General features: G+C 40.2%; 1 protein-coding gene across 18 annotated transcripts in view; it reads right to left on the reverse strand.

Moving 5' to 3' along the window:
* The window catches only part of LOC138751529 (alpha-1,6-mannosylglycoprotein 6-beta-N-acetylglucosaminyltransferase A-like), a 128,705-nt gene that overhangs the window by 92,423 nt on the left and 12,741 nt on the right, over positions 1-23,541 (reverse strand). For 6 of the 18 annotated variants that reach the window (XM_069913906.1, XM_069913904.1, XM_069913902.1 and 3 more), the window contains 2 exons: positions 11,263-11,441; positions 4,629-4,999 (listed from right to left, as the gene is read on the reverse strand). In XM_069913906.1, coding sequence (XP_069770007.1) covers positions 4,629-4,866 — 238 coding nt within the window. In that variant the 5' untranslated portion in view covers positions 4,867-4,999; positions 11,263-11,441. The other 12 variants (XM_069913899.1, XM_069913895.1, XM_069913892.1 and 9 more) reach the window with 7 other exon arrangements.

Consider the following 23,541-nt stretch of genomic DNA (forward strand, 5'->3'; position numbering starts at 1 on the left):
TTTGGTCCTTCAGAATTTTCACTGCCTGGGGAAAGAAGCTGTCCCTCAGCCTGGTGGTGCTGGCTCTGATACCCTTGTATTTCTTCCCTGACAGGGCAGCTGAAAGATGCTGTGTGCAGGGTGGAAGGAGTCCCCAATTATTTTGCTTTCCCTCTAAAGATAATAATCCCAGTAGATCACATTGCTTGGGGGTGGAGTTGAAAGGGAGGTTCCAGTGATCCTCTCTGCCTCTTATGGTCCTGTGGATTGATCTCTGATCCATTTCTCTGCAGCAACCAAACCACACTGTGATGCAGCCATTCAAGATGCTATCAATAGAGTTCCTATAGTAGATTAACACAATGGTGGCTGGTAGCCTTGCCTGTTTCAGTCTTCTGAGGAAGAGCAGTCGCTGTTGAGCTTTCCTGATAAATGAGGAGATGTTGAGTGCCTACTATAAATCACCAAGAAACTTGGTGAACTGCAGAGTTTTTGTTTGTAGTGGAAGGTATTCGTTCCTGGTCCTTCTGAATTTCATGATCATCTCCTTCGTCTTGTCCACATGAAACTCAGGTTGTTCCTCTCACACCACTTCACAAAATTTTCCACCTCCTCTGTAGTGCAACTCATTGTTGCTGCTGGTGAGGCCAACGACTGTTGTATCATCTGCAAACTTGATGTCTCTGTTGGAGCTGGATCTGGCAATATAGTCGTGGGTCAGTAGCATGAACAGGAGTGGGCTGAGCCCACAGCCCTAAGGTGCACAGTGCTCAGCGTGACAGTGCCCGACATTCTGCTACCGACCTGGACAGACTGTGATCTTTCGGTTATTAAGTCCAGGATCCAATTACAGAGAGGGGTTTTGAGTGCAAGCAAGGACAGCCTTTCCACTAGCCTCAAGGGAATGATTGTATTAAACAATGAGCTGAAGTCAATGAACAGCAGCCTGGCACATGAGACATCATTCTCCAAATGGGCCAGGATGGAGTGAAGCCACAAGGCTATAGCATCTTTTGTGGAACAACCTCCCTCACCACAGTTTGGGACCCCAATTAGTCCTTCCAAGTGAAGCCTCCACATCAGGGAGACTCACTGCAGATTGGGGCAAATCATTTTGTTGGAAACCTTTGCTCAGTCCACTGCAAAAGCAAGGACCTCCTAATGGACAACCACTTCAATTCACACACCACTGCCACACTGACACATCTGTCCAAAGCCCAGATTTCCCAAATTCCATTAACCCCTTGCCCTGGGGTCTCTTTCTTTCCCTCATCTATCTCCCTTCCCAATGAGAAGCTATCCCCTAGATAGTGTCTAGTTTCCCTTATATGCAAGAGGCCATGTCGGGAACACCGACGCAGTAAATAACTCTGAAACAATGGTTCTCAACATTTTTCTTTCCACCCACATTCCACTTTAAGTAATCCCTATGCCATTGGTGCTCTATGATTAGTAAGGGATTGCTTAAGGTGGTGTGTGAGTGGGAAGGAAAGGTTGAGAACCACTGCTAGAGACCTAAATGTTACTGAAATATTTTACTTGAGAAAAATTGTCATTGGCACATTTCCTTTGGAGTTATGAAACTGCACATAATGAGTCAATTAGGTACGATTAAAAGATTGTTTTTCAAAATGTTTCTTTCCACTCACACACCACCTTAAACAATCCCTTATTAATCACAGAGCATCTTTGGCATAGGGACTACAAAGTGGTATGTGAGTGGAAAGAAAAAGGTTGAGAACCATTGCTCTAAAGGATTCACTTTGAAGGGCTGACTGGGGCCTTTTGACTAGACTTTCACATCGAACTGCACTGATTGGCATCAGATCACAAAACATTGCAATTTTTAGAACTGCACTCAAGCAAACAGCAGCCAATTTTTAAGTTTAACTGTGTATAGTCTTCTGTTTCTATCTTGGATCTTCTAAACTTTGGGTCTGGTAATGTGCATTATGCTCATTAGGTGGGAATCATGTGATGTTGAATTCAGACCTTTGAACAAAGAGGCTTCTGCATGCTTTCTTTTTAAAATATTTTTGAGTTTAATAGAAAAACCCTTTATATGTGGTCTTCCAATTAATAAACATAAATCATATACATATCACATGTAAATTGTAAATCAGAAATATAACCATAATTATTTACTTATCCCATTCAAAACATTGAATTCTATGATTATAGTGAGTTAACAGTTAATTCATTCCTCATAATAGCCAAAATTAATGTTGAATAGAAAATAGGTAATAATTAAGATTCCCTCATGTTGAAAAAAAGTGATTTCATACATCTCAGGTATTTTTGTCTTATTCTGTGATATGATCAATATTAAGGATCCACAGTTAAACCCATCTTTACCTAGTTTATCTCTACTAATAAAAAGAGACCTCCCCCTAATAATCCAACCCTTCCCTCTCTTTCTTCTTTGGCTTGGCTTTTCGGACGAAGATTTAGGGAGGGGTAATGTCCACGTCTGCTGCAGGCTCGTTTGTGGCTGACGAGTCCGATGCAGGACAGGCAGACACGGTTGCAAGGGAAAATTGGTTGGTTGGGGTTGGGTGTTGGGTTTTTCCTCCTTTGTCTTTTGTCAGTGAGGTGGGCTCTGCAGTCTTCTTCAAAGGATGTTGCTGCCCGCCGAACTGTGAGGCGCCAAGATGCACGGTTTGAGGCGATACCAGCCCACTGGCGGTGGTCAATGTGGCAGGCACCAAGAGATTTCTTTAGGCAGTCCTTGTACCTCTTCTTTGGTGCACCTCTGTCACGGTGGCCAGTGGAGAGCTCGCTATATAACATGATCTTGGGAAGGCGATGGTCCTCCATTCTGGAGACGTGACCTACCCAGCGCAGTTGGATCTTCAGCAGCGTGGATTCGATGCTGTCGGCCTCTGCCATCTCGAGTACTTCAATGTTAGGGATGAAGTCGCTCCAATGAATGTTGAGGATGGAGCAGAGACATCGCTGGTGGAAGCCTTCCCTCTAAGCACAGTTAACTTGTATAAATTTTATAGATAAGAATCGAATAATAACTTTCAGATATTAGACAGGGAGTTGCATGATAAGTACTTAGCTAACACTGGGAACTATTTCCTCCTTCCAAAATACATCACCACTGCCTCTTGTGACATCCTGTAAGGATCACTTGATATGTGAAAGCTGCATTCTGTATTATGATCAAAGGATAACTTGCCATCTATTAATTATTTAAGAAACAGAATTACACTTTCAAACTGATTATTTGATTGCAACTACTTTTGGTCAAAGAACAATAATGGTGGAATACAAAATTGAATTTTCAATTTTTTTGTAAACAATAATTATTTTCTGCAGAAAAGACAAGTATGTACAATGTACATTAAGTCACCCCAATGGCATTTGGTTAATGATGAACAACTTTACAGATAGTGTACTTTTAACATGTGAACTCCAAACTAACTTCACAACTTTACTAAACAGTGACTTTAAATAGCAAAATGTTGATGTGGTAATTGGCACTGTTGATTCAGAGATTGGAAACCTAGATTCAAAAAACATCTCTACATGCACATCTGGCCTGGCCCCTTCACCCACTACAGTCGCAACAAAGTTCCTCTCATCATCGCTTACCACCCCACCAGTCCATACACCCAACAAGAGAAACTTGTTTCTTCTCATCTTTGAGTGGAAAGGATTAAGATATGTTCAAAAAATCCTTGAGATTTTGAAATGTACCTTCTGTCGTTAGCGTTTAACGTCCAAAACCCTTTGTATGTTCTTAACCTCCAACAGCGTTGCATTATTCACTGCAATTGTGGACTATTTATAACGTCTTAATCCATTGTTCTGTAAATAGTTATACTAGTTTCGATTGCCTTGGTTTGTACAGCACTTTGGTCAATGCAAGTTGAAAAAAAATTTTACTATATAATTTTCTGCCACCTCCAATGGGATGACATCACTAATGTGTCCCTCCCCTCTCCATTAGCAGACTGAATAAAGATTGGATGAAAATCAAGAAACCCTCAATTGCCAACCACTTCAATTTCATACCCCATTTCTACAACGACATCCCTGTCTATGGCCACATGTACTGTCAAGCTGAGGCCACTCTTAAATTGGAGAAACAATACCTTGTATTCTATCCAGGTTGTCTCCAACCAGATGTCATCAATATCGACTTCTCCAATTTCTGTTAACACCTGCCTCTGGTCTCTTTTTCACTCACTTGTCTCCTTTCCTCCATTTCCCACTTCCTCCCTTTGTTCTATTACAAAGCTACCTTTCTCAGCCCTGTCCGTAACCACCTCTCTGCTCCTTTCTCATCTTCCTCTTACACTTGTAACTACCTATCACCTGCTAGTCTGTGCTCTTCCACTGCAACCCCCCCCCCCCCCCCCCCGCCACCACCAACCTTCTTATTTGGGCTTCTGCTTGATTTTTGGACCTTAAAGGGCTCAGGCCCAAAAGGTTGACTGACTTTTGCTTTCTATGGATGCTGTATGACCTGCTGAGTTTCTCCATCACTCTTGAGTACTGCACTGGACCTCAGCATCTGCAGAGTTCTTGTTTACTTTCAATTTGTTCACAACCTTGTTTGATTAAAACGACACAACAGGCACACATTTCTTCTTCCAAAAAGGAAACAACACACACAGCAAATATCCTGGACATCTTACCATATCCTGCCATTGAAGCACCTTGAGGACCATCTATTGCATTTTGATTTTCCTCTGCCAGAGCTCGAACATATCTTTTACTCAGTTCCAAAATTTGTTCACGCAGTTCCGCACTGTTTTGATGCTTTGGCTGTTGAAATGTGTAACGAAGCAGCACCAAACCCCAAATAAACCCAAACATAAGCAACAGAGCACTTAGTTTCTGTGATGCATTTCTCCTGAATAGACTTCCAAACATCTTCGCCAACCACTGCCTCCTTCTATAGGCAAACCAGTCACTTTATCAACATCTTTGTGTTTGAATCTTTTATGGGTTGCATTCAATCCGCCTGTGGCTTTAAATCATCTTCATCTAATGTTAGTTTCCAATCCTAGAAAAAAAGGGAAATCTATTTTTTAGGAATTGAAATTTGTTTATTGTTGCAATCAATAATCATTCAACAAAACAATCCAGAAAATCTTTTCAACAATCAACACAATCTGAAATAATAAAAAAGAAAATTACATAAAGAAACCAAATGACTTCTTGACTAAAAATAGGAAGACATAAAGATATCTTGAAAAATACAATGTTAGTAATAATATCTGACCATAATTAAACCCACTTAGGGTAATATGAAGAATTATCCAGGAATTAATCAGACCAGTCAACATCTCCAGACAGGGAAACAACATTAATGTTTCAGAATGATGACTTTTCATCACAATTAAATGATAGATCATTGATTGAAAACATTAACTTTCTTCCTCTTCCCCAGAGAGACTGCCTGACCTAATGAGTATTTTGGCACCCTTCATTTTCTCTGCACCTTGGAGACTGATTATTTTCTGTAGCAAGAATGCCAATTCTCATAATAAATGATATAATTTTAAATGGAAACAAATTAGAAATGAAGAACAAAAATAACAAATTTATGGGAGACATTTAAAAACATTTTTAAAAGCATGATGAGAGAAACTTGTTTCTTCTCAACTTTGAGTGGAAAGGATTAAGATATGTTCAAAAAATCCTTGAGATTTTGAAATGTACCTTCTGTCGTTAGCGTTTAACATCCGAAACCCTTTGTACGTTCCTAACCTCCGCCAGCGTTGCACTATTCACTGCAATTGTGGACTATTTATAACGTCTTAATCCATTGTTCTGTAAATAGCTATATTAGTTTTGATTGCCTTGGTTTGTACAGCACTTTGGTCAATGCAAATTGAAAAAAATTTTTGCTATATCAAGAGCTTGAACTTGAAAATTTTGAAATAATACAAGACTGCTCCAAGTGTTGGTACAGTTGGTAACCAGGAAAATAAATTAAAATGCTTGCTAAACAACCTAAAATGTGAAAATATTTATTTTCAATATTCTCGTTCTGATGTGAGAAAACACTGTCTGAAAGTGTCTTGTAAGCCAGTTCAATACAGCTTTCAAAATGGGATAAATGCTTGAAAGGGAAGCATTTGCTTGACCTTGGATATAAAGAAGAGCAGTAGAATTAATTGGTTAGCTTTTTGAAAGAAATCTCCCTGTTATGATGTCACTTTGTTCTTTACCTACAAGAAAAAAATAAACTGTACAATGTTATGTCACACAGAAAAATGAATCAATTGTTTAAAAATGTAGTTATAAAATCATAGTCATACAGCATGGAATATTGCCTTCAGTCCAACTTGTCAACACTGAACCAGTTTGCATCTAGGCTAATGCTGGCATTTGATCCATACACTTCTAATATCTTCCTGCCCATGTATTGGTCCAAATGCCCTTTAAACATTGTAGTTTAATGTCTCAATCTAGAGACAGACTACCTTCTGAGTGGGAAAAAAGTCACCCTCTAAATCTCTGTTAAATATGTGCCTTCGCACCTTAAACTTTTGCCTTCTAGTTCTAGAATTGGTTACCCTGTGAGCATTCAATTTAACCATGAACCTAAGGCTGAGGTTGGGAAGGATTAGATTAGTGGTTTTCAAACTACCCCCCTACACTCACATTCCACCTTAAGCAATGCCTATGCCACAAGTGCTCTGTGATTAGAAAGGGATTACTTAAGGTGATATGCGAGTGGAAAGAAAAAGGTTTGAAAACCACGGTTTTAAATTGTATCTAAATTGACTCATTATGTGCAGTTTCATAACTCCAAAGGAAATGGGCCAATGACAATTTTTCTCAAACAAAATATTTCAGTAACAATTGGGTCTAGAGCAGTGATTCTCAACCTTCCCTTCCCACTCACATACCACCTTAAGGAATGAGATTGATGTCGAGTAGGTTTATATAGGTTGGTACAACATTGTGGGCCAAAGACCCTGGATGATGCAAATCTTTATCCAGTACTCCAGTTATGGTTTCCTTAATATCAGACTGGGAGCTCACTTTGAATGCTTTGGCTCTGCCACTGCAATAGTGTGGATTTCCCAGTGGCCACCCATTTCAATTCCCCACCCTATTCCTTTGCTGACTTGCACTACCAAACTAAGACCGCCTGTAAATTGGTGGAACACCTCAGATTTCCATCTGTGCACCCTCCAAGCATGTAGACTTCTCCAGTTTCCATTAGCTCCCCTCCTCCCTTCTTTCCCCATGTCTACTTTCCTCTAGTTGTCTCTCTCTTCCATTTTCCCTGCCTCTATTCACAGTCAAAAACAACCCCTCCCCCAATTAATTATCACCTTTCCTTTCTCCTGTCCTCTTATCATATCCAATTCATATCTTTTGTCTGTTGCTCTGCACTCCTCCCTGTCTCCTTCCCTTTTCACCAGCCTTTTAATATGGGTGCCTGCCTGCTTTTCACTCACACCTTAAGGAAGGGCTCAGGCCCAAAATGTCAGCAATAGATGTCTACCCCCTGCTGAGTTCCTCCAGCATTTTTGTGTTTTTACTACTATCATAGCATCTGCAGACTTCCATGTTTCATTCGGTTTACAGTACCACCTAGTTTTCTTGCATCCACAAATTTAAAAGTTAAGGTTAGCACATGGAATCCAGGTCATGAACATAGATTTTAAAAAAGTGAAAGTCTCATTACCAATCCGGGTGGATGCGCTATTCATCTTCCTTTGTCTGTAAAGCAAAGATTCAACACTTTTCTGTTTTTTTTATTTGTTATGAGAGGCTGGTGTTGAAGCACATCAGCTGCTGTCTGAGCAGTGACAATTTACTTATCACAGCAACAGATCAATGGCAGATGTCATCTCATTGGCTCTCCACAAAGTTATGGGACATCTGTACAACAAAGGTGCAGACATCAATATACTCTTTGTTGACTACAGTTCGGCATTCAACACCACAATCTCCTCAAACCTGATCAGCAAACTCCAAGATTGGAGTAAATGGATCCTGGTTTTCCTCAGCTTCAGACCACATTCAGTGAGGATTGCTAAAAATTTATCTTCCACAATGCCCATCATACCAGAGCACCACTGTGTTGCCTTCTTAGCCCCCTCCTCTACCCACTTTTCACCAATAATTGTGTGGCTGGGTGTGACAACAATGCCATTTCTACAAATTTGATGATACTATGGTAATTGGTTGTATAAAAGGGGACAATGAATCAGTCAGCAGAGGGAGATTGAAAACTTGGCTGAATGGTGTACTGTGACAGATTATGTTGTGCTTGTATTGTATTTAGATATGTTTTTGGGAGATAAATTGGGGCAGTTTTTTTTTATATAAGTGTAGGTCACATACAAACACTTCAAAACAGATCTAATTTAAAATACTGGAGCTCTGCTCAAGCCAGAAAAGGCAGCTCCTGGGGGCCTTCGCAAAAACTTTGAGGAGTGCCCAGGAGTCTTCACTAATGGACTATTGTTATGAAAAGCAACAGATGAAAGAGATTGGAGGAGTAGTTTGGAGCCACAGGCTGTCTGGGAGTGTAGCTTGCTGTTCTAAGAGGGTCATATGGTTTTTCAAGCAGAGATAGTTGAACAGCATTTTCTCTGAGTGAGAGAGAGATCAGTTCTGCAGTGCTACAGTGAGCAGCAGCAACTGGGACTGGAACAGGACAAGCTGGCAAGCTTGTGGAAAAACCCCAGTTGGAAGATGGGTTGTGAGTGTTTAGTTCAGCCTGGTCAAAGCCCTTGTGGTTCATGCAAGAGGAGAGAACTGGCTGCCTAATGTTTCACTTGAAATAAGTGAAACAAGAAGAAACTCTGTGGTGACCTGAAAGGAGGAGGTTATCATCTGGAGAACCCTCAGGGGGCAAGTTTCTTCAGCAAGACACTGAAGTGGCTGATGGAAGTAAATGTACAACAAATCTTTCTAAACCGACAAGAACCTTCCTAAGCGGTAACCAAACACCAAAGCCTGGTGAACTTCATAAATGTTAAATTCTGTGCACAGTATAAGAATTTCCTGCAACCAGTGAACTTGACTGTGAATCAAAGAACTTTTCTGAACTTGCATACACATTACATACATGTGCACTTAGAATTAGAAGGGGGTTAAGTTAGGTTAGTTAATAGTGAGAGGATAAAGTTTGCATAGGTTTGGTATGATGTTGAAAATCCTGCCAAACCTCTACAGATGTGTAGTGGAAAGTGATCCAGACATGGAAACAACAAAGTGATCTGCATCACAGCCTCTTTTGGGGGCTCCAATACCTCTGACCACCAGTACATGATCTGTTCTCACTGCTGCCATCAAGAAATAGGTATTTTAAAGGTAGACATACAGTACGGTAATTACAGACTATTTTGGCCCACGAGTCCATTCTGCCCAATTGACACCTCATTAACCTACATCCCTTGTACGTTTTCAATGGTGGGAGGAAACCAGAGCTTCCAGAGACACGGGGAGAATGTACAAATTCCTTACAAACAACAAGGGACATGAACCTTGGTCCTGTCTCAAACACTGGCACTAACCCCTATGCCAACCAGATTGCCCCAAGACTACCAGGTTGCTATCCCTCCATCACCAAATTTGAACTCATTTAAGGACTCTTAATTTGCATATTATTTATTATTGAATTTTTTTTTCACAAATTGTTTCCATTTCTTTCTTTGTTTCCTTTTCTTTCTTTTGTATATGCATCTTTTCTGGAGTACAATTTTTTTGCACTACTGTTAAGTAGAAATTCTGCCTGACCTGAGGGAAGACTCTCAAGTTTGTATGTACTATCACATAAATACTCTGACAATAAATATGAATTTCACTCTGTTTGTGGGTCTAAACCAGTGGTTCTCACCTTTTTCTTTCCATTCACATACCACTTTAAGTATTTCCTATGCCATAGGTGCTCTGTGATTAGTAAAGGATCGCTTAAGGTGGTATGTGGATGGAAAGAAAAAGTTTGAAAACCACAGTTTTAATCGTACCTAATTGACTCATTATGTGCACAGTTTCATAACTCCAAAGAAAATGGGCCAATGACAATTTTTCTCAAGCAAAATATTTCAATAACAATTGGATCTAGAGCAGTGATTCTCAACCTTCCCTTCCCACTCACACACTACCTTAAGCAACCCATTACTAATCACAGAGCACTGATGGCGTAGGGATTGCTTAAAGTGGTGTGCAAGTGGAAAGAAAAAGGTTGAGAACCACTGGTCTAAACTGAAGTTTCCTGTATCTAACTATTTTAACTCACTGTTCCTGACCTCTTGTCAGGATGAGGACAAATGTAAATGTGAGGAACAACACATCATATTCCTTCTGCACAGCCGTGTACCTAACGGTATGAAAATTGATTTTCTAGTTTGAAGCAACATCCATCACCCTCTAATTCTGCTGTTTCCATCTCTTTGCCAACTCCTGTACTTAATTTTGTTGTTTTGCCTCCAACTTTTCTTCTCCCCTCTTCCTAATGACTTCTCCCGCTACCAATCTCTCGTATCTTCTGTCCCACACCTTATCACCTTTGGCCCTCCCAATTTCTTTCTTCCTTTTATGGGCACAATTTCACCCCCTCCCTTCTCGTCTTGATGGATCAGACCCTAAACGTTAACTTACCATTTCTACCATGGTTGCTGTCTGACCTGCCGAGTTCCTTCACCAATCTTTTGTCTGCTCAAATTTACCAAAATTTTTGTTTCTCTATTCACTATGATCCTCTGTTCCCTTTTCTCAGCCAACTTTGTATTCATGTTATTAATGTTCCTTTTGTGCTTTAACTTTGGCTCCTTATCAAAAAACATTCAGGATATCATTCTCTAACTCTATCCACTATTTCATCAAATTTGGTCCCAGTGATTTATGGACTTTAAATTCAACCTAATTTTTTAATATTTAAAATAAATTTTTAACATGTATTGCCTCAACTATCTGCTTCCCTGGTGAAGAAAGATGCAAAGCATTCATTTAGTACCATAACATTGCCCTCGGCTTCTGAATGCAAGGCCTTTTTTTGTCCTTAATCAACCTCATTTCATGTATAATCCTTCTGCTATTTTTATACTGACATCAATAACATTAACAAACACAGAATCTTATAATAATCTCAAAATAACTTGGTTCATTAAAGGGACGAGGAGACCTCAGGATAGCTCAAAGAACCCTGATCCTATGAGAAAAGTAAAGGTAAAATATACCATTATTGTCAGCCTTTAGAATGCAACATACATGAAATTCTTTAAATTTTGTCTACTGTAAGGCAAACAGAGAGTTTCCACTTTGTCCAGCACCCCTCACAGAGACCTACTGCACCTGGTGTTCCTAGGCAGTCTCCCTTCCAAGTACTGATCAGTCCTGTGCCTGCTTGGCTTCTGAGATCAGACAATACTAGGTGTATTCAGACCATTAGGTGAGAAGGGAGAGAAGATGGCAGCAAATGTACTGGAGAATCCTAGGAGATGTTGAACCTTGTAGAAAGATGCTAGGAATGCCTGCAAAGGTAAGAAAAAGCAAGAGATAGGAGACAAATTAGGCAAGTGCTAATAGAACCATAGAACACTATAAACACAGGAACAGGCCCCTTCAGCCCTTGTCTGTGACAAACCATTTTTTATGCCTAAGTCTCACTGACCTGCACCCAGTCCATGGCCCCCCTTACTCTGTGGAAAAAGCTTATCTATATTTTCTCTGTCTATCCCCCTCATAATTTTAAATATGTCTATCAAATCTCCCCTTATTCTTCTACGCTCCAGTCCTAACCTGTTTAACCTTTCCCTGTAACTTAGTTCCTGAAGACCAGGCCAAATCCGAGTAAATCTTTTCTGCACTCTTTCTATTTTATTGATATCTTTCCTGTAGTTAGGTGACCAAAACTGCATACAGTACTCCAAATTTGGCCTCACCAATGTCTTATACAACTTTACCATAACATCCTAGCTCCTGTACTCAATACTTTGATTTATGAAGGCCAATATGCCAAAAGCTTTATTTACAACCTTATCCACCTGTGACACCACTTTCAGGGAATTGTGTATCTGTATTCCCAAGTCCCTCTGTTCTACCACACACCTCATTACCCTGTTATTCATCTTGTATGTCCTTCCTTGGTTTGTCCTTCCAAAATGCAACACCTCACACTTGTCTGCATTAAATTCCATCTACCATTTTTCAGCCCATTTTTCCAGCTGTTCCAAATGCCTCTGCAAGCTTGGAAAATCTTTTCCACTATCCACAATGTCTCCAAACTTAGTGTCATCTGCAAAATTGCTGATTTACCACATTATCATCCAGATCATTGATATACATGCCAAACAATGGTCCCAGCATGAATCCCTAATGCACACCACTAGTCACAGGCTTCCAGTCTGAGAAGCAATCATCCACCACTGCTCTTTGGCTTCTCTCGTCCAGCCATTGTCAAATCCAGTTCACTATTTCACCATGAATACCTAGTTTCTGAACCTTCCTGACTAACAACCCATGTGGAACCTTGTCAAAGGCCCTACTAAAATCCATGTAGACAACATCCATTGCCTTTCCTTCATCAACTTCCCTAGTAACCTCCTTGAACGTGACCTACCATGCACAAAGCCACATTGACTATCCTTAATCAGTCCCTGGCTGTCCAAATAAAATATTTCTGCTTGAACATTTTAGAATGTCACATGAACAATGAACTGCAAATCAAATGCGCAACTATCTTAGTTCACAGGCTGGATATTAATAATAAACATGGATAATACATATTGTTTATACAGTTATGTTGGAATTATTTTTAATTTGATTATGTCAAATGTGTATAGCAAATACAAGCTTAGATTTCCAATACATTTGCATTTGCTGCAAATATAAAATGTGCAATTCAACTAAAAAAGTCTGTAAAAGAATCTTATATGAAATGCCTTTTGTACTTAGGATTCATTGTTACATAAGAAAATTTGAGTTCAAGGACATATTAACATTGTTCCTGTGGTGATTCAGATTCTTTCTTCACATATTAAAAACCTGGCTTTATAGCTAAAGGATAAACAGATGGAGTCATGAATTGAAACTTACAGTCTTTAAATATAAATAGTTTAGCATGCCAAGAATTTATTATTATCTCTACCTGCAGCATGTTATATTGAGATCATGTGCAATACCCACTGTTTTTGAGTTACTACAAAAGGTAGTCAAATAACACTGCCTGAGTAAGCTAATACAATTGACCTACTTTAGAATTATTACTCAGACACAGAGAATATATACAAGATTAGAAATGGCTAAATGGTAAGCATTAAATGTGTCTCTTGAAAATCAAATGATCATGTGAACAAGTCATTCACTGATTCTCCTCAGTGTTGAGTCCAAATTCTACAGAGTCGTGTCCAAAAGTGAGACCTTTCTGGGTAAAACTAGGGGAAATATTGAATTACTGGTATTATGTACCCACAAAATCCTGACTTATTTTTTATTAGGAAATGTAGAAGGAACAAGACTGAAAATGAAAAGTGTATCGTAGTTATTTGGAAATCAGAGTTTCATTTAGGAATAGATAGATTGAATATAGAATATATAGAATATATTAAAAATGTAAATCCATTGGAAAAAATTATGTATAATTTGAGGAAAAATAAATTTCTGTAAATTTGGGGCCTATCTCTTCCAGTCACTGGAACCTGGAATAACCTTTCATAAGACGAATAAAGGAATTCCTTTAGTTTAGTAATTTAGTTTGGTAAAATCCTTGGTGACCTATACCCTATCCTTGTACAATCCATTAGCTCTTTCTTAGTTTTTTCCTTCTTTTTCTTCATGAAATTGCTACAAAATTTTAGAATATCTAAGTATTGTTTTTATTTATTATTACTGTTTTAGGGGGTTGGGGGTAAGGGAGGGATTATTAAGGAGAGGGGTACAATTATTTCTTGAAGTCAGAAATTATTTGTTTAAATATTTAAAATGTACAAAGCTGCATGCATACTGCATGCATGGAAATTTTAAAGTATTAAAGAACTCACACTGAACATAAGTAAGCAAAACAACCAAGGGCATTATTTTAGCTTTAATAAAAAGGGTGTGGTGGCGCACATCCTCATAGTGAACCGGCCCTGCTGTATCGCCACGTGGCGGGGCAGCCATGGGGAAATGGTGTCATCAGAGGTTTCTCTCTGACTCCAGCATCCCTTCCAGCGCGCACCCTGGGCAGAGATTATGATGTCACAATGCACCAGGTGACTGAGCTCATGGTGCCCTTAAAGGGGCATGCTGAATCTGAATAAAAACTGTTGTTAACGACCCTCAACATGATGGCTGCGTTTCTTCCACTGCTCACACTGCCACAAGGGCTCTTTTATACCACATCTGTAGTCTTGATGATGGTGACCACTCAGGATTGGAGAATTAACTTCTTTAGTTGCTGAATATTCTTTACTTACACATACTAGAATTTCAGACTTATCCAGTCAGCAAATAAAATACAAAATACGAGGACAGCAGAAATCTGAAATAGAAAGAAAACACGACAGCAGGTCAGGCGCTGCTGTGGAAGGGGGTGGGGAGTTAGGTTTAATAATTTAGATCAAATGACCTTTACATGACCATTTCCTTTTACCACCAAACCTGCTGAGAAGTTGTTTAATTTATTGATTTATGGAGGTGTTTTGTCAAGATTGCATAGGAAATATTTCCAATGATTTTATAACTACAGTCCTCATATTATGAATCTTGAGGATAATCAAAGCCAAAATTAACACTTGCAAAAAATTAAATTGTAGTTGATCTAATTAGTTTCCCTTGCTTCATTAACTATTTTTAAATTGATTAAGTAAATACACAATTTATTTAGCACTAGTTCTGGCTCATAACATTTCTTGGACATTAGACTATGTGGCAAAGAGCATGCTGTTATGAAATAGCAGAGCAGCCATGAGGAGATGAAAAGCCTACTCCTGCTTCTATTTAGTTTGCAAATTCCTTAATTGTGTTTAGTTTGATATAATCAAATTAAGGGATCTGGTCCTCCATTTGTCCCTCTGCAACTGGGTCCTCAACTTCTGATTAAAGAATGGAGATAGAGAATCTGGTTTGATGATGCCAAAACAATCTTGTTCTCAACATTAATAACACCATGGAGCTTATTGTGGATTTTAGCGTGGGAGACTGAGGGTCCAGCTCCTGTATGTGTGGATGGGATAGATGTGGAGAGGGTCAGTACCTTCAAGTTCCTGGGAGTCCACACATGGGAAGGCCTACCCTGGAGTGAGTACATGAGGGAACTGTGAAGAATGCACATCAACACTTCTACTTTTGAAGAAGTCTGAGGAGATTTGGCATGCCACTGAATACTCTATTCAAGGTGCACTGTGGAAAGTATACTGACTGGTTACATCACAGTCTAGTTTGGTAATTTCAGAGTCCAGGAATGCAAAAGGCTACAGAAAGTAGCACAGCCAGTCCATCACAGGCTCTGATCTTCCATTGATTGAAGACATCTGCTTCATAAAGACAGCCAACCAACATCATACGGGATCCCCTCACCATCACAACCACCTCTCAGTGCTTCTTTAAGTGGAAGTTACAGAGGCCTGAAAAACAGCACCTCTAGGTTCAAGAACAGAATTTTCCCCCAATGGCTCTTGACCCCTTCCTTACTTTCCCAACATGAAACTACTAGGCACCACAAAAAAACCTGTCTGTACTATTGAAAAGCTACTTCTTTCTAGCTCCAACTGTAACTATAAATTTTTATTATGTCTTGTATTTATTTTCTTTCTGGACTGGGGTAATTTAGTGCACATTATTAAGGCTATTTCTCCTTCCCCACCCCCCCCCCCCGCAAGTATGAATTTTGGTGCATATGCAACATTGTACTTATGTTTGTGACAATAACTTATCATTATATACAATTTGAGCCTCATTTTTTTTATTGTTGATCTAAATTACATAGTAAAAGACAGCATAATTTTTTGAAGAATCTAAAAGGATAACCTCACTTACTCAGTATAACATGGGAAATGAGATACTTGCTATTCAGGTTTCCTTGCTCCCTTACAGGAAAATTTATTGCTGGTTCTTGCTGTAAGATTTAGCATGAACACACATGATAACATGTGAAGACTTTCGATTCATTTGCAGGCTACATGAGCTAATCCAATGTTTATTACCCATCCTTTTGATTGCAAGAGCAGATTAAACAAACCGTGAAGTATTTTAAATGTAAAGGCCTATAGTAAAGTTATGATGTACTCTAGTGTTATAATGTCATTTGCTTTATCAATGCTGTAAAGATTAATACAGCAAATACCATGTATTAATGTGCCATTGAGTCAGGATGCAAAGTTTGATGGGTGGTTAAGTGATAACTGAATGTCCTGAACCAGTCATTTAAAATTTGCAGATGGTGATGGTCATGACACTAAATTAGATGTGATGTTATGCTAGAAGCAGACAGCAGTATATTTCCAAAGAAAGTTTGTGATCCAGAACAAGTAATTAGAGACAGAATACTTATTATATGTTAGAGAGGGGAAAAAGGAGGGGAGGTCGCAATAAGCAAAACAAAATTTGTGTGAGAATGCGATACAAAAAAGTGCAAAAGGTCTATTCATTTCTGTACTGTATGTTAATCACTTAATAAATTTGTTGTGCTTTGAACCCACCATAGATTTTTAAAAAAATCATGAACATGACTTGAGTTATTACAAATTAAATCTTGAAACTGCCAAACTACAGAGCTGACAACCACGTGGGTGAAGAACAAAGGAGATTACAGAATTTTGATCCAGGACAAAGTATTGCCCAGCCAGCTTAGTGTGCGACTCAGAGAAACTTACTAGCGGTCTGATGTTCTTATGTTCCTTTATTTTCAGTGGTAGAGATTAGGGGATTGCTATTGAAGAAGCCTTAGCAAATTGCTTCAGTTTAGGTATCAATTTGAAGGTGCACAATAGACTACTGAAAGAGAAATAAAACTTTGACATGGTGGTTTTCTTTGTCTAAATGGTCTCAAACTTCTTTAGTGTTGCTGGAACTGTACTCACCCACCCACATGGCAAATAATCTATCACTGTTTAGTCTTATTTTGGAGTTGATGCAGATGCTTCAGAGTCACGAGTTTGTCACTGCAGAGTACTGAATATTTGATCTTATAATGATCCGATCCTGGAGAGAATATTTGTTTGGCTAATCCAATTCAGTTTCTGATCACCTGAATATCAAGAGCAGGAGGTTTTACATTAACTTGCTGGAAAATAATTTATTTGGCTTTGTGTGGCATACATTTTATTGCCCATATCCAAATATTATCCAAGTTCCTTACATAACCAACAGCCCTGAGACCTGGATTATTGATCATATAAATTTACGTACAAGTAATTACGTGAATCTGGCATAAAGAGCCTGAATTCTGACCATGAAACAGTGTTACAAAAATCCATCTTCCGGTGCTTGCTCCCCTCATCCCTTCAAGCTTCTATGAAGCTCCAGAGCCATGGAAGTGCAGCAAGCAATTAAAGCAGAAAACATTACACTGGCTTTTGCTGCAAGAAGTACAGGAGCAAGAAAGTCACAATACAATTATAAATAGCTTTGTGTCACAGAAACCACACCTGGATCATAGTATGCAGTTTTGGCTTTTTCCTCAATGAAAGATATCTTTTTAAAGGAAAAACAATTTTTCACCAGATTGACTTGAGAGATAGCAGGACTGCCAAATGAGGAAAGATTGAATCAACAAGCATTCTCCTGAGTTCAGAAAAACAAAAGGATCTGATTGAAATGCACGAAATTCTGACAGGATTTACCAGGCTGGATGTTTGGGGCGGGGAGTGGATTTTTATGATGGTTAATGAGTCTAAATATAGATCAGGAATTAGAGCACATCATTCACGACTAAAATGTTTTCATTTAGATATTGATGAACTTATGAAATTCTCTATTACAGAAGGCCGTAGTGGCCGAACGAACAAATACGATAGATATTACTGAACATCAAAAGTGTATCAAGATCAGCGAAGAAAAAAAAATGAATGGCAAAGCAAGCTTGAAGGGCCAAAGAGCCTGTTCCTACTCTTCCCCCACCCCCATATTTCTATCCTTAGATTAAAACTTCAAAACAAAAAGCAATTTTTATGCAGCAACAATGAGAAAATGGAGGAACTCTGGGTCAGGTAACATAATTGACAGAAATGGACAGTGAATATTTTAGATTGGGACCTTTTTTCAGACAAAGAGGTAATAGAATACTGTAATAGATGGGAGAAGTGAGATAAGTAGAGGAGCAAAGGTGGAGACCACAAGGGCAGGGGAGGGAAGGGGTGGTGGGAAAAAAATGAGTACTGGATACTGGAATGCATTGGGAGAATGGGAACAGGTGAAGGATATTTGGAAACACTGGAATCGAATGGGTGGGTGTTATCTGAAATTGGAAACTTCAGTGTTAATACCATTGGATTGCAGATGGTATGCCGGGATACTTCGTTAAGTTTGTGTTTGGCCTCACACCCTGGCAATGGATGAGGCAGAGGACAGCCATGTCCATGTGGATAGCAGCTATCTGTAGATTCTTGTATCTCCATAGTAATTTTTCTAACTGAATTTCAGCTTTATTTTGTTAACTGTTGCCCTTATCTACAGTTCTAGATTCAACTTCACTGCTTATCAACAATTCTTTAATCTGATTCTTTAAGGAGATACAAAATTTCTTATTTTTGACAAATTATAAATCCCTATATACAATGCTGCAACAAAATGTTTCTTTAACACAATAGGCTCCACCACAAAATATTGTGTCTGTGCATTAGTGTATCTGTAATAAGTGACTCATCATTGTGTAATGTGCTTCTACTATATTAAACTAAAACCATAGTGAAAATATTAAATTCTACCCCAAAAGATGATTATATCTGAGACAAAAATTACCAGCAAGTTCATTCTATTTACTTTTAAGAATATATTTTGAATTTACTCTCAGCATGCACTTCAACATCTGTTGCTATTACAAAGAGCAAAACACAGAAATGTTGGTCTCGCAGCATCCATAAGAGGTAAAGTTATATAACCAACATTTCGCTCAACAAAGCGATCTCCCTGTGTGCACCAGTCTCTCCAATGCAGTGGAGACCATAATGGAGCAGTGGATGCAGTAGATAACCCTTGCATCACAAGGGAAGTGTTGATTCACTTAGAAGGACTGTTTGGGGTCCCAAATGGTGGTTAGAGAGGTGTTGGTGCAAGAGTAGCACTTCCTGTGATCATAAGTTTGTGCCAAGGGGGAGATTGGTGGGAAGGGAGGAGTGGAGTCACAGAGGGAGCAGTCCTTGCAGAAAGCAGAGAGTAGAAAATATGTTTGAATCACATAGTAGGTGGAGGAAATGGCAGAGGATGATATGTTGGATACGGACACTAGAGTAGTGGTTAGTTCCGGCAAGGGAAGTCCTGTCCTTTTTGTGTGGAGGGCCAATGGCAGCTATGTGTATAATGGAGGATATACAGGTGAAGGCTGAGTACATGATAGTAGAGGGTAAGCCATGTTTTTTGAAGGAGGAGGTCATCTTGGATGAGGTGGCATGGAAGACCTCATCCTGGATGTAGATGTGACATAGAAATTGCAAGAAAGGAATGGAATCCTTACAGGGGACAGCACGTGAAGAGGTGCAGTCGAGGTAGCAGTGGGAGTTTGTGGGTTTGTAGAATACATCGATCAAGAGTTTGTCTCCCGAGATGGAGAGAGAGATCAAAAAAAGGGAACAGTGTTGCTAGAGATGGACCAAGTGAATCTGAGGTCAGGGTGGAAGTTAGTAACAAAGTGGATAAAGTCAATGAGCTCATCATGAGTGTATGAGGAAGCATCAATGAAACTGAGGAAGAGTTGAGAAGCCTTGCCTGTGTAGGGTTGTAGCATGGATTGCTCTATATAGCCAACAAAACGGCAGGCATTGCTGGGACCCATAAGGGTACCCATGACTACCTCGGATTTGGAGGAAGTGGGATGTCAAAGGTGAAGTAATTGAGGGCGAGGACAGGTTCTGCTTGCTGGAGAGGTTGGTGATGGAGGGTGGAATAGCTGGGTCCATGTCAACGCAAAAAAAAAGGCTTTGAGGTCTTCGGTGTGGGGAATGGAGGTGCATAGAGATTGGATGTCCATGGTGAAAACGAGGTGGCTGTGTTCATGGAATTGGAAATTGTTGAAGTGATGGAGAGCATATAAGGTATTGTGGATGTAAGTGGGGAGGGACTCGACCAGGGGAATCAATACAGAGTCAAGATAGTGGATACCTTTCCTTGACTCTGGGGCAGAAGCACATGGAAACAATGGGACTACTGGTGTTGTGGATCATGGGCAGGAAGTGGAACTGGGCAGTGTGGGGTTGGGAAAACTATGAGGTGCTCAGGGAAATGGCCAATATGATGAGTTCAGAGATAGTGCATGAGATGCTGGTTTGATTAGTTTTGGTGGAGTCTTGTAGAAGGGATAAGAGGATAATTGTCATCCGACTTCAGCCAGATAAATGGTCAGTGTCAGACCACAACAGCACCACTGTTGTCTGCAGGTTTGATAGGGAGGTTGCGATTAGTGTGGAGAGAGTGAAGGGCAAGGCGTCCAAGGAGGTGAGATTAAAATGAGTGAAGGGAGTTGAGATAGCTGATGTCAATACCTCTGCCTCATCAGCTCTAAGGAAAAGGTCTTGCATGCTAGATCATCTGAGATATCTTCCTTCTTCAAAAAACATGGCTTTTTAGAATGACCAAAACCCTATTTTTGCATTGCTCACATCTTCAATTATGTTCAAGATTCCTTTATTGCCATGTAATAGTACAGAAAATGTAATATCACACAAAATCGTTAGGCAGAGTCACCATTAGTGTTGTCCAGTGGCCCTTACAGAATGAGAGAAAGAGAAGCAAAAGAGAATCCCTTCAAGTTACTGAGTGCCTGTGATTTCATATCCAGTGCTCCTGCAGACTCTGGGGATGCAAAGACTCCTGTTTGATCCATTGGCAACCCAAGGTCCAGATCCAAACCTTTGACATGATCAGGAAGCCTTCAGAGCCCAAGGCCCTTTGGGAGCCCTTCTTGCATTCAGCACCCTCTCAAATCCTGGCTCCAACACCTGGTTTTTGAATAAGATGGCACCTTACAGCGGCACCTCTTTGCAAGCAGCTCTGATGGGAATATTAAAATATTCCTGTTCAGAACCTCTAAAACTCAAAAACAAAACCAGAAACATAAAAACAAACATATCTGTTAATATGGATGTCCAAAGATCGTGGTGGACCTTCGAATTGGCAGAATCAGCAGTCTCCATCAGGCCACGGGACCGTTAAAACAGCTGGCGCTCAGGCAAGTACAACACCACCAACTCCACAGGAGTTTTAAATGGCCAGCGATCAGGCCATTTAAACTTTGCTGGAGTCACAAGCAGCAGACGCTCAGCATATTTAAACATTGCGGGTAATTTAAAGAGACAGCTCACGGACCATTTGAACACCACGGGAACTACTATCAGCAGACCCACACCTGACCACTTGGATGCAGTGGGGGAGGGGGGGGGGGCTACAGGTCAAGCTGCGACGCCGAGAGCTGAGGCAGTTGCTCCCTACCTCCTGACCAACATACAGTCCACGGAGAACAAATGTAATGAACTATAAGTCAAACTTCAACATCAGAGAGTCATCAGGGAGTGCTGCATGGTGTGCTTTACAAAGAAAATGGCTAAACATGGACATTCTGGACATGGTGCTGCAGCCCAAGCGCTGCACCCTCCATCGTGATAACCATACACCAGCATCTAGAAAAACTAGGGGAGGCAGCATTGTGTCATCATCAATTCATCGTGGTACTCAGAGGTGATGGTCACGTCCCAGTCCTGCTTCCCCAACCTGGAACATCTAGTAATCAAGTGTCGCCCATTCTACCTTCCGAGGGAGTTCACCACCATGATCCTGGTTGCAGTGTACGTTCTGCCCCAGGCTAACGTCAGGATGACATTGGAGGGACTGAGCACTGTGATTTAAAAAAAATATATTTTACTTATGATTTTCCAAACTTAAACTCAAACATTGTCAAAAAAAATCAATATCAATTGCAATTTACAATTGTCAATTTTCTACAAAATTTCCTGTGGAGTTCAATCATTTTTCTTCCCCTTCCTTCTCCCACTAAACCCTCCACATTTAACACTTAATACTCAACCAATCACAATTACATGCAACACCCAGGACATTCACAACAAAGATGTAAGATATACATTAGGGTTTATGGGGTTGTCATGTCACAGCAGGCAGTGCTCAGGTTGTTTTCTTCTCTTGACTTTTCCTGGTTGGGATGAGATGGACCCACCCCCCTTTCCCTGAGGGGCATGATGGGGAGGATAGGGTGGCAAGGCACAACAGTTCTCACTATAATTTTGCTCCTATGGAATTTATGTATGGTTGCCAAATTTTCACAAAAATATTGTACTTTTTTCTTAAGTTGTAAGTTATTTTCTCCTGGGGAACACAGCTTTGCATTTCTACGTTCAAGCGTGTAATACTCAAGCAAGAGTCGGACTTCCAGGTAATGCCAATGCAATCATTATGAATTGGATTTTAAATTTGGATAGGTTCATCATAAGTCTGATGTTCATTATTTTTTCCAACAGAAATAGCTGTGGGTCCTGTGGGAATTCTTTACCTATAATTTTTCCAAAGTTTGACTCAGTTCCACCCAGAAAGGCCTCACCTTGGTACATGTCCAGGTTGCATGCACAAAGGATCCGGTCTCTACCATATCTGAAGCATTGGTCTGATAATTCTGGTATAGATCTGATCGATTTTTGTGCTGTCAGGTGCAGCTGGTGCAGGAAGTTGTATTGCATCAGCCTGTTCTGCACATTAATATTTGCAGTCATACTGGTTTGACCCAGGTCGGCTGAGCACTGTGATTAACAGCCATAAGACAGCACATGCTGATGCCTTCCTGATCATCGTGGGGAACTTCAATTAGGCCAACCTGAAGTAAGGTCTGACAAACTACCACCAACACATCACATGTGAGACCAGAGGAACCAACACATTCAACCACTGCTACCCCATCATGAAGAACGCATACCGAGCCATACTATGACTGCACTTTGGCAAGTATGATCATGTGGCTGTACTGCTACCCCCGGCGTACGTGGAGAATGAGGACCACAGCACCAGTGGTGAAGATGGCGAAAGTATGGTCAAGGGAGGAGGAAGAGTGTCTGCAGGACTGTTTTGAATTGGTGGACTGGAGCTTATTTAATAACTCATCCACAGACTTGTACAAATATGCAAAAGGTGTCATCAACTTCAAGACCTGTGTGGAGTAGTGATGCCCATGTGCAAAACCGGGTGTTCCCCAACCAGCAGCTCTGGATGAATCAGAGAATTTCAAACCTGCTGAGGGCGAAAACAAGGACGTTGAAGGCCAGAGAACAGGATATTTACAAGAAGTCCAGGCATGACCTACAGAAGGCCATTTCTGAGGTAAATTGGCAATTCTGAAGGAAGCTAGCAACAGAGACAGATACACACCAGCTATGACAGAGTGCAGGCCGATACAGCTTACAAAGAGATGGCACTTATAGATGGCTGTGATGCTTCACT

Source organism: Narcine bancroftii, chromosome 1, assembly GCF_036971445.1.
Source record: "Narcine bancroftii isolate sNarBan1 chromosome 1, sNarBan1.hap1, whole genome shotgun sequence".
Lineage (NCBI taxonomy): Eukaryota > Metazoa > Chordata > Chondrichthyes > Torpediniformes > Narcinidae > Narcine > Narcine bancroftii.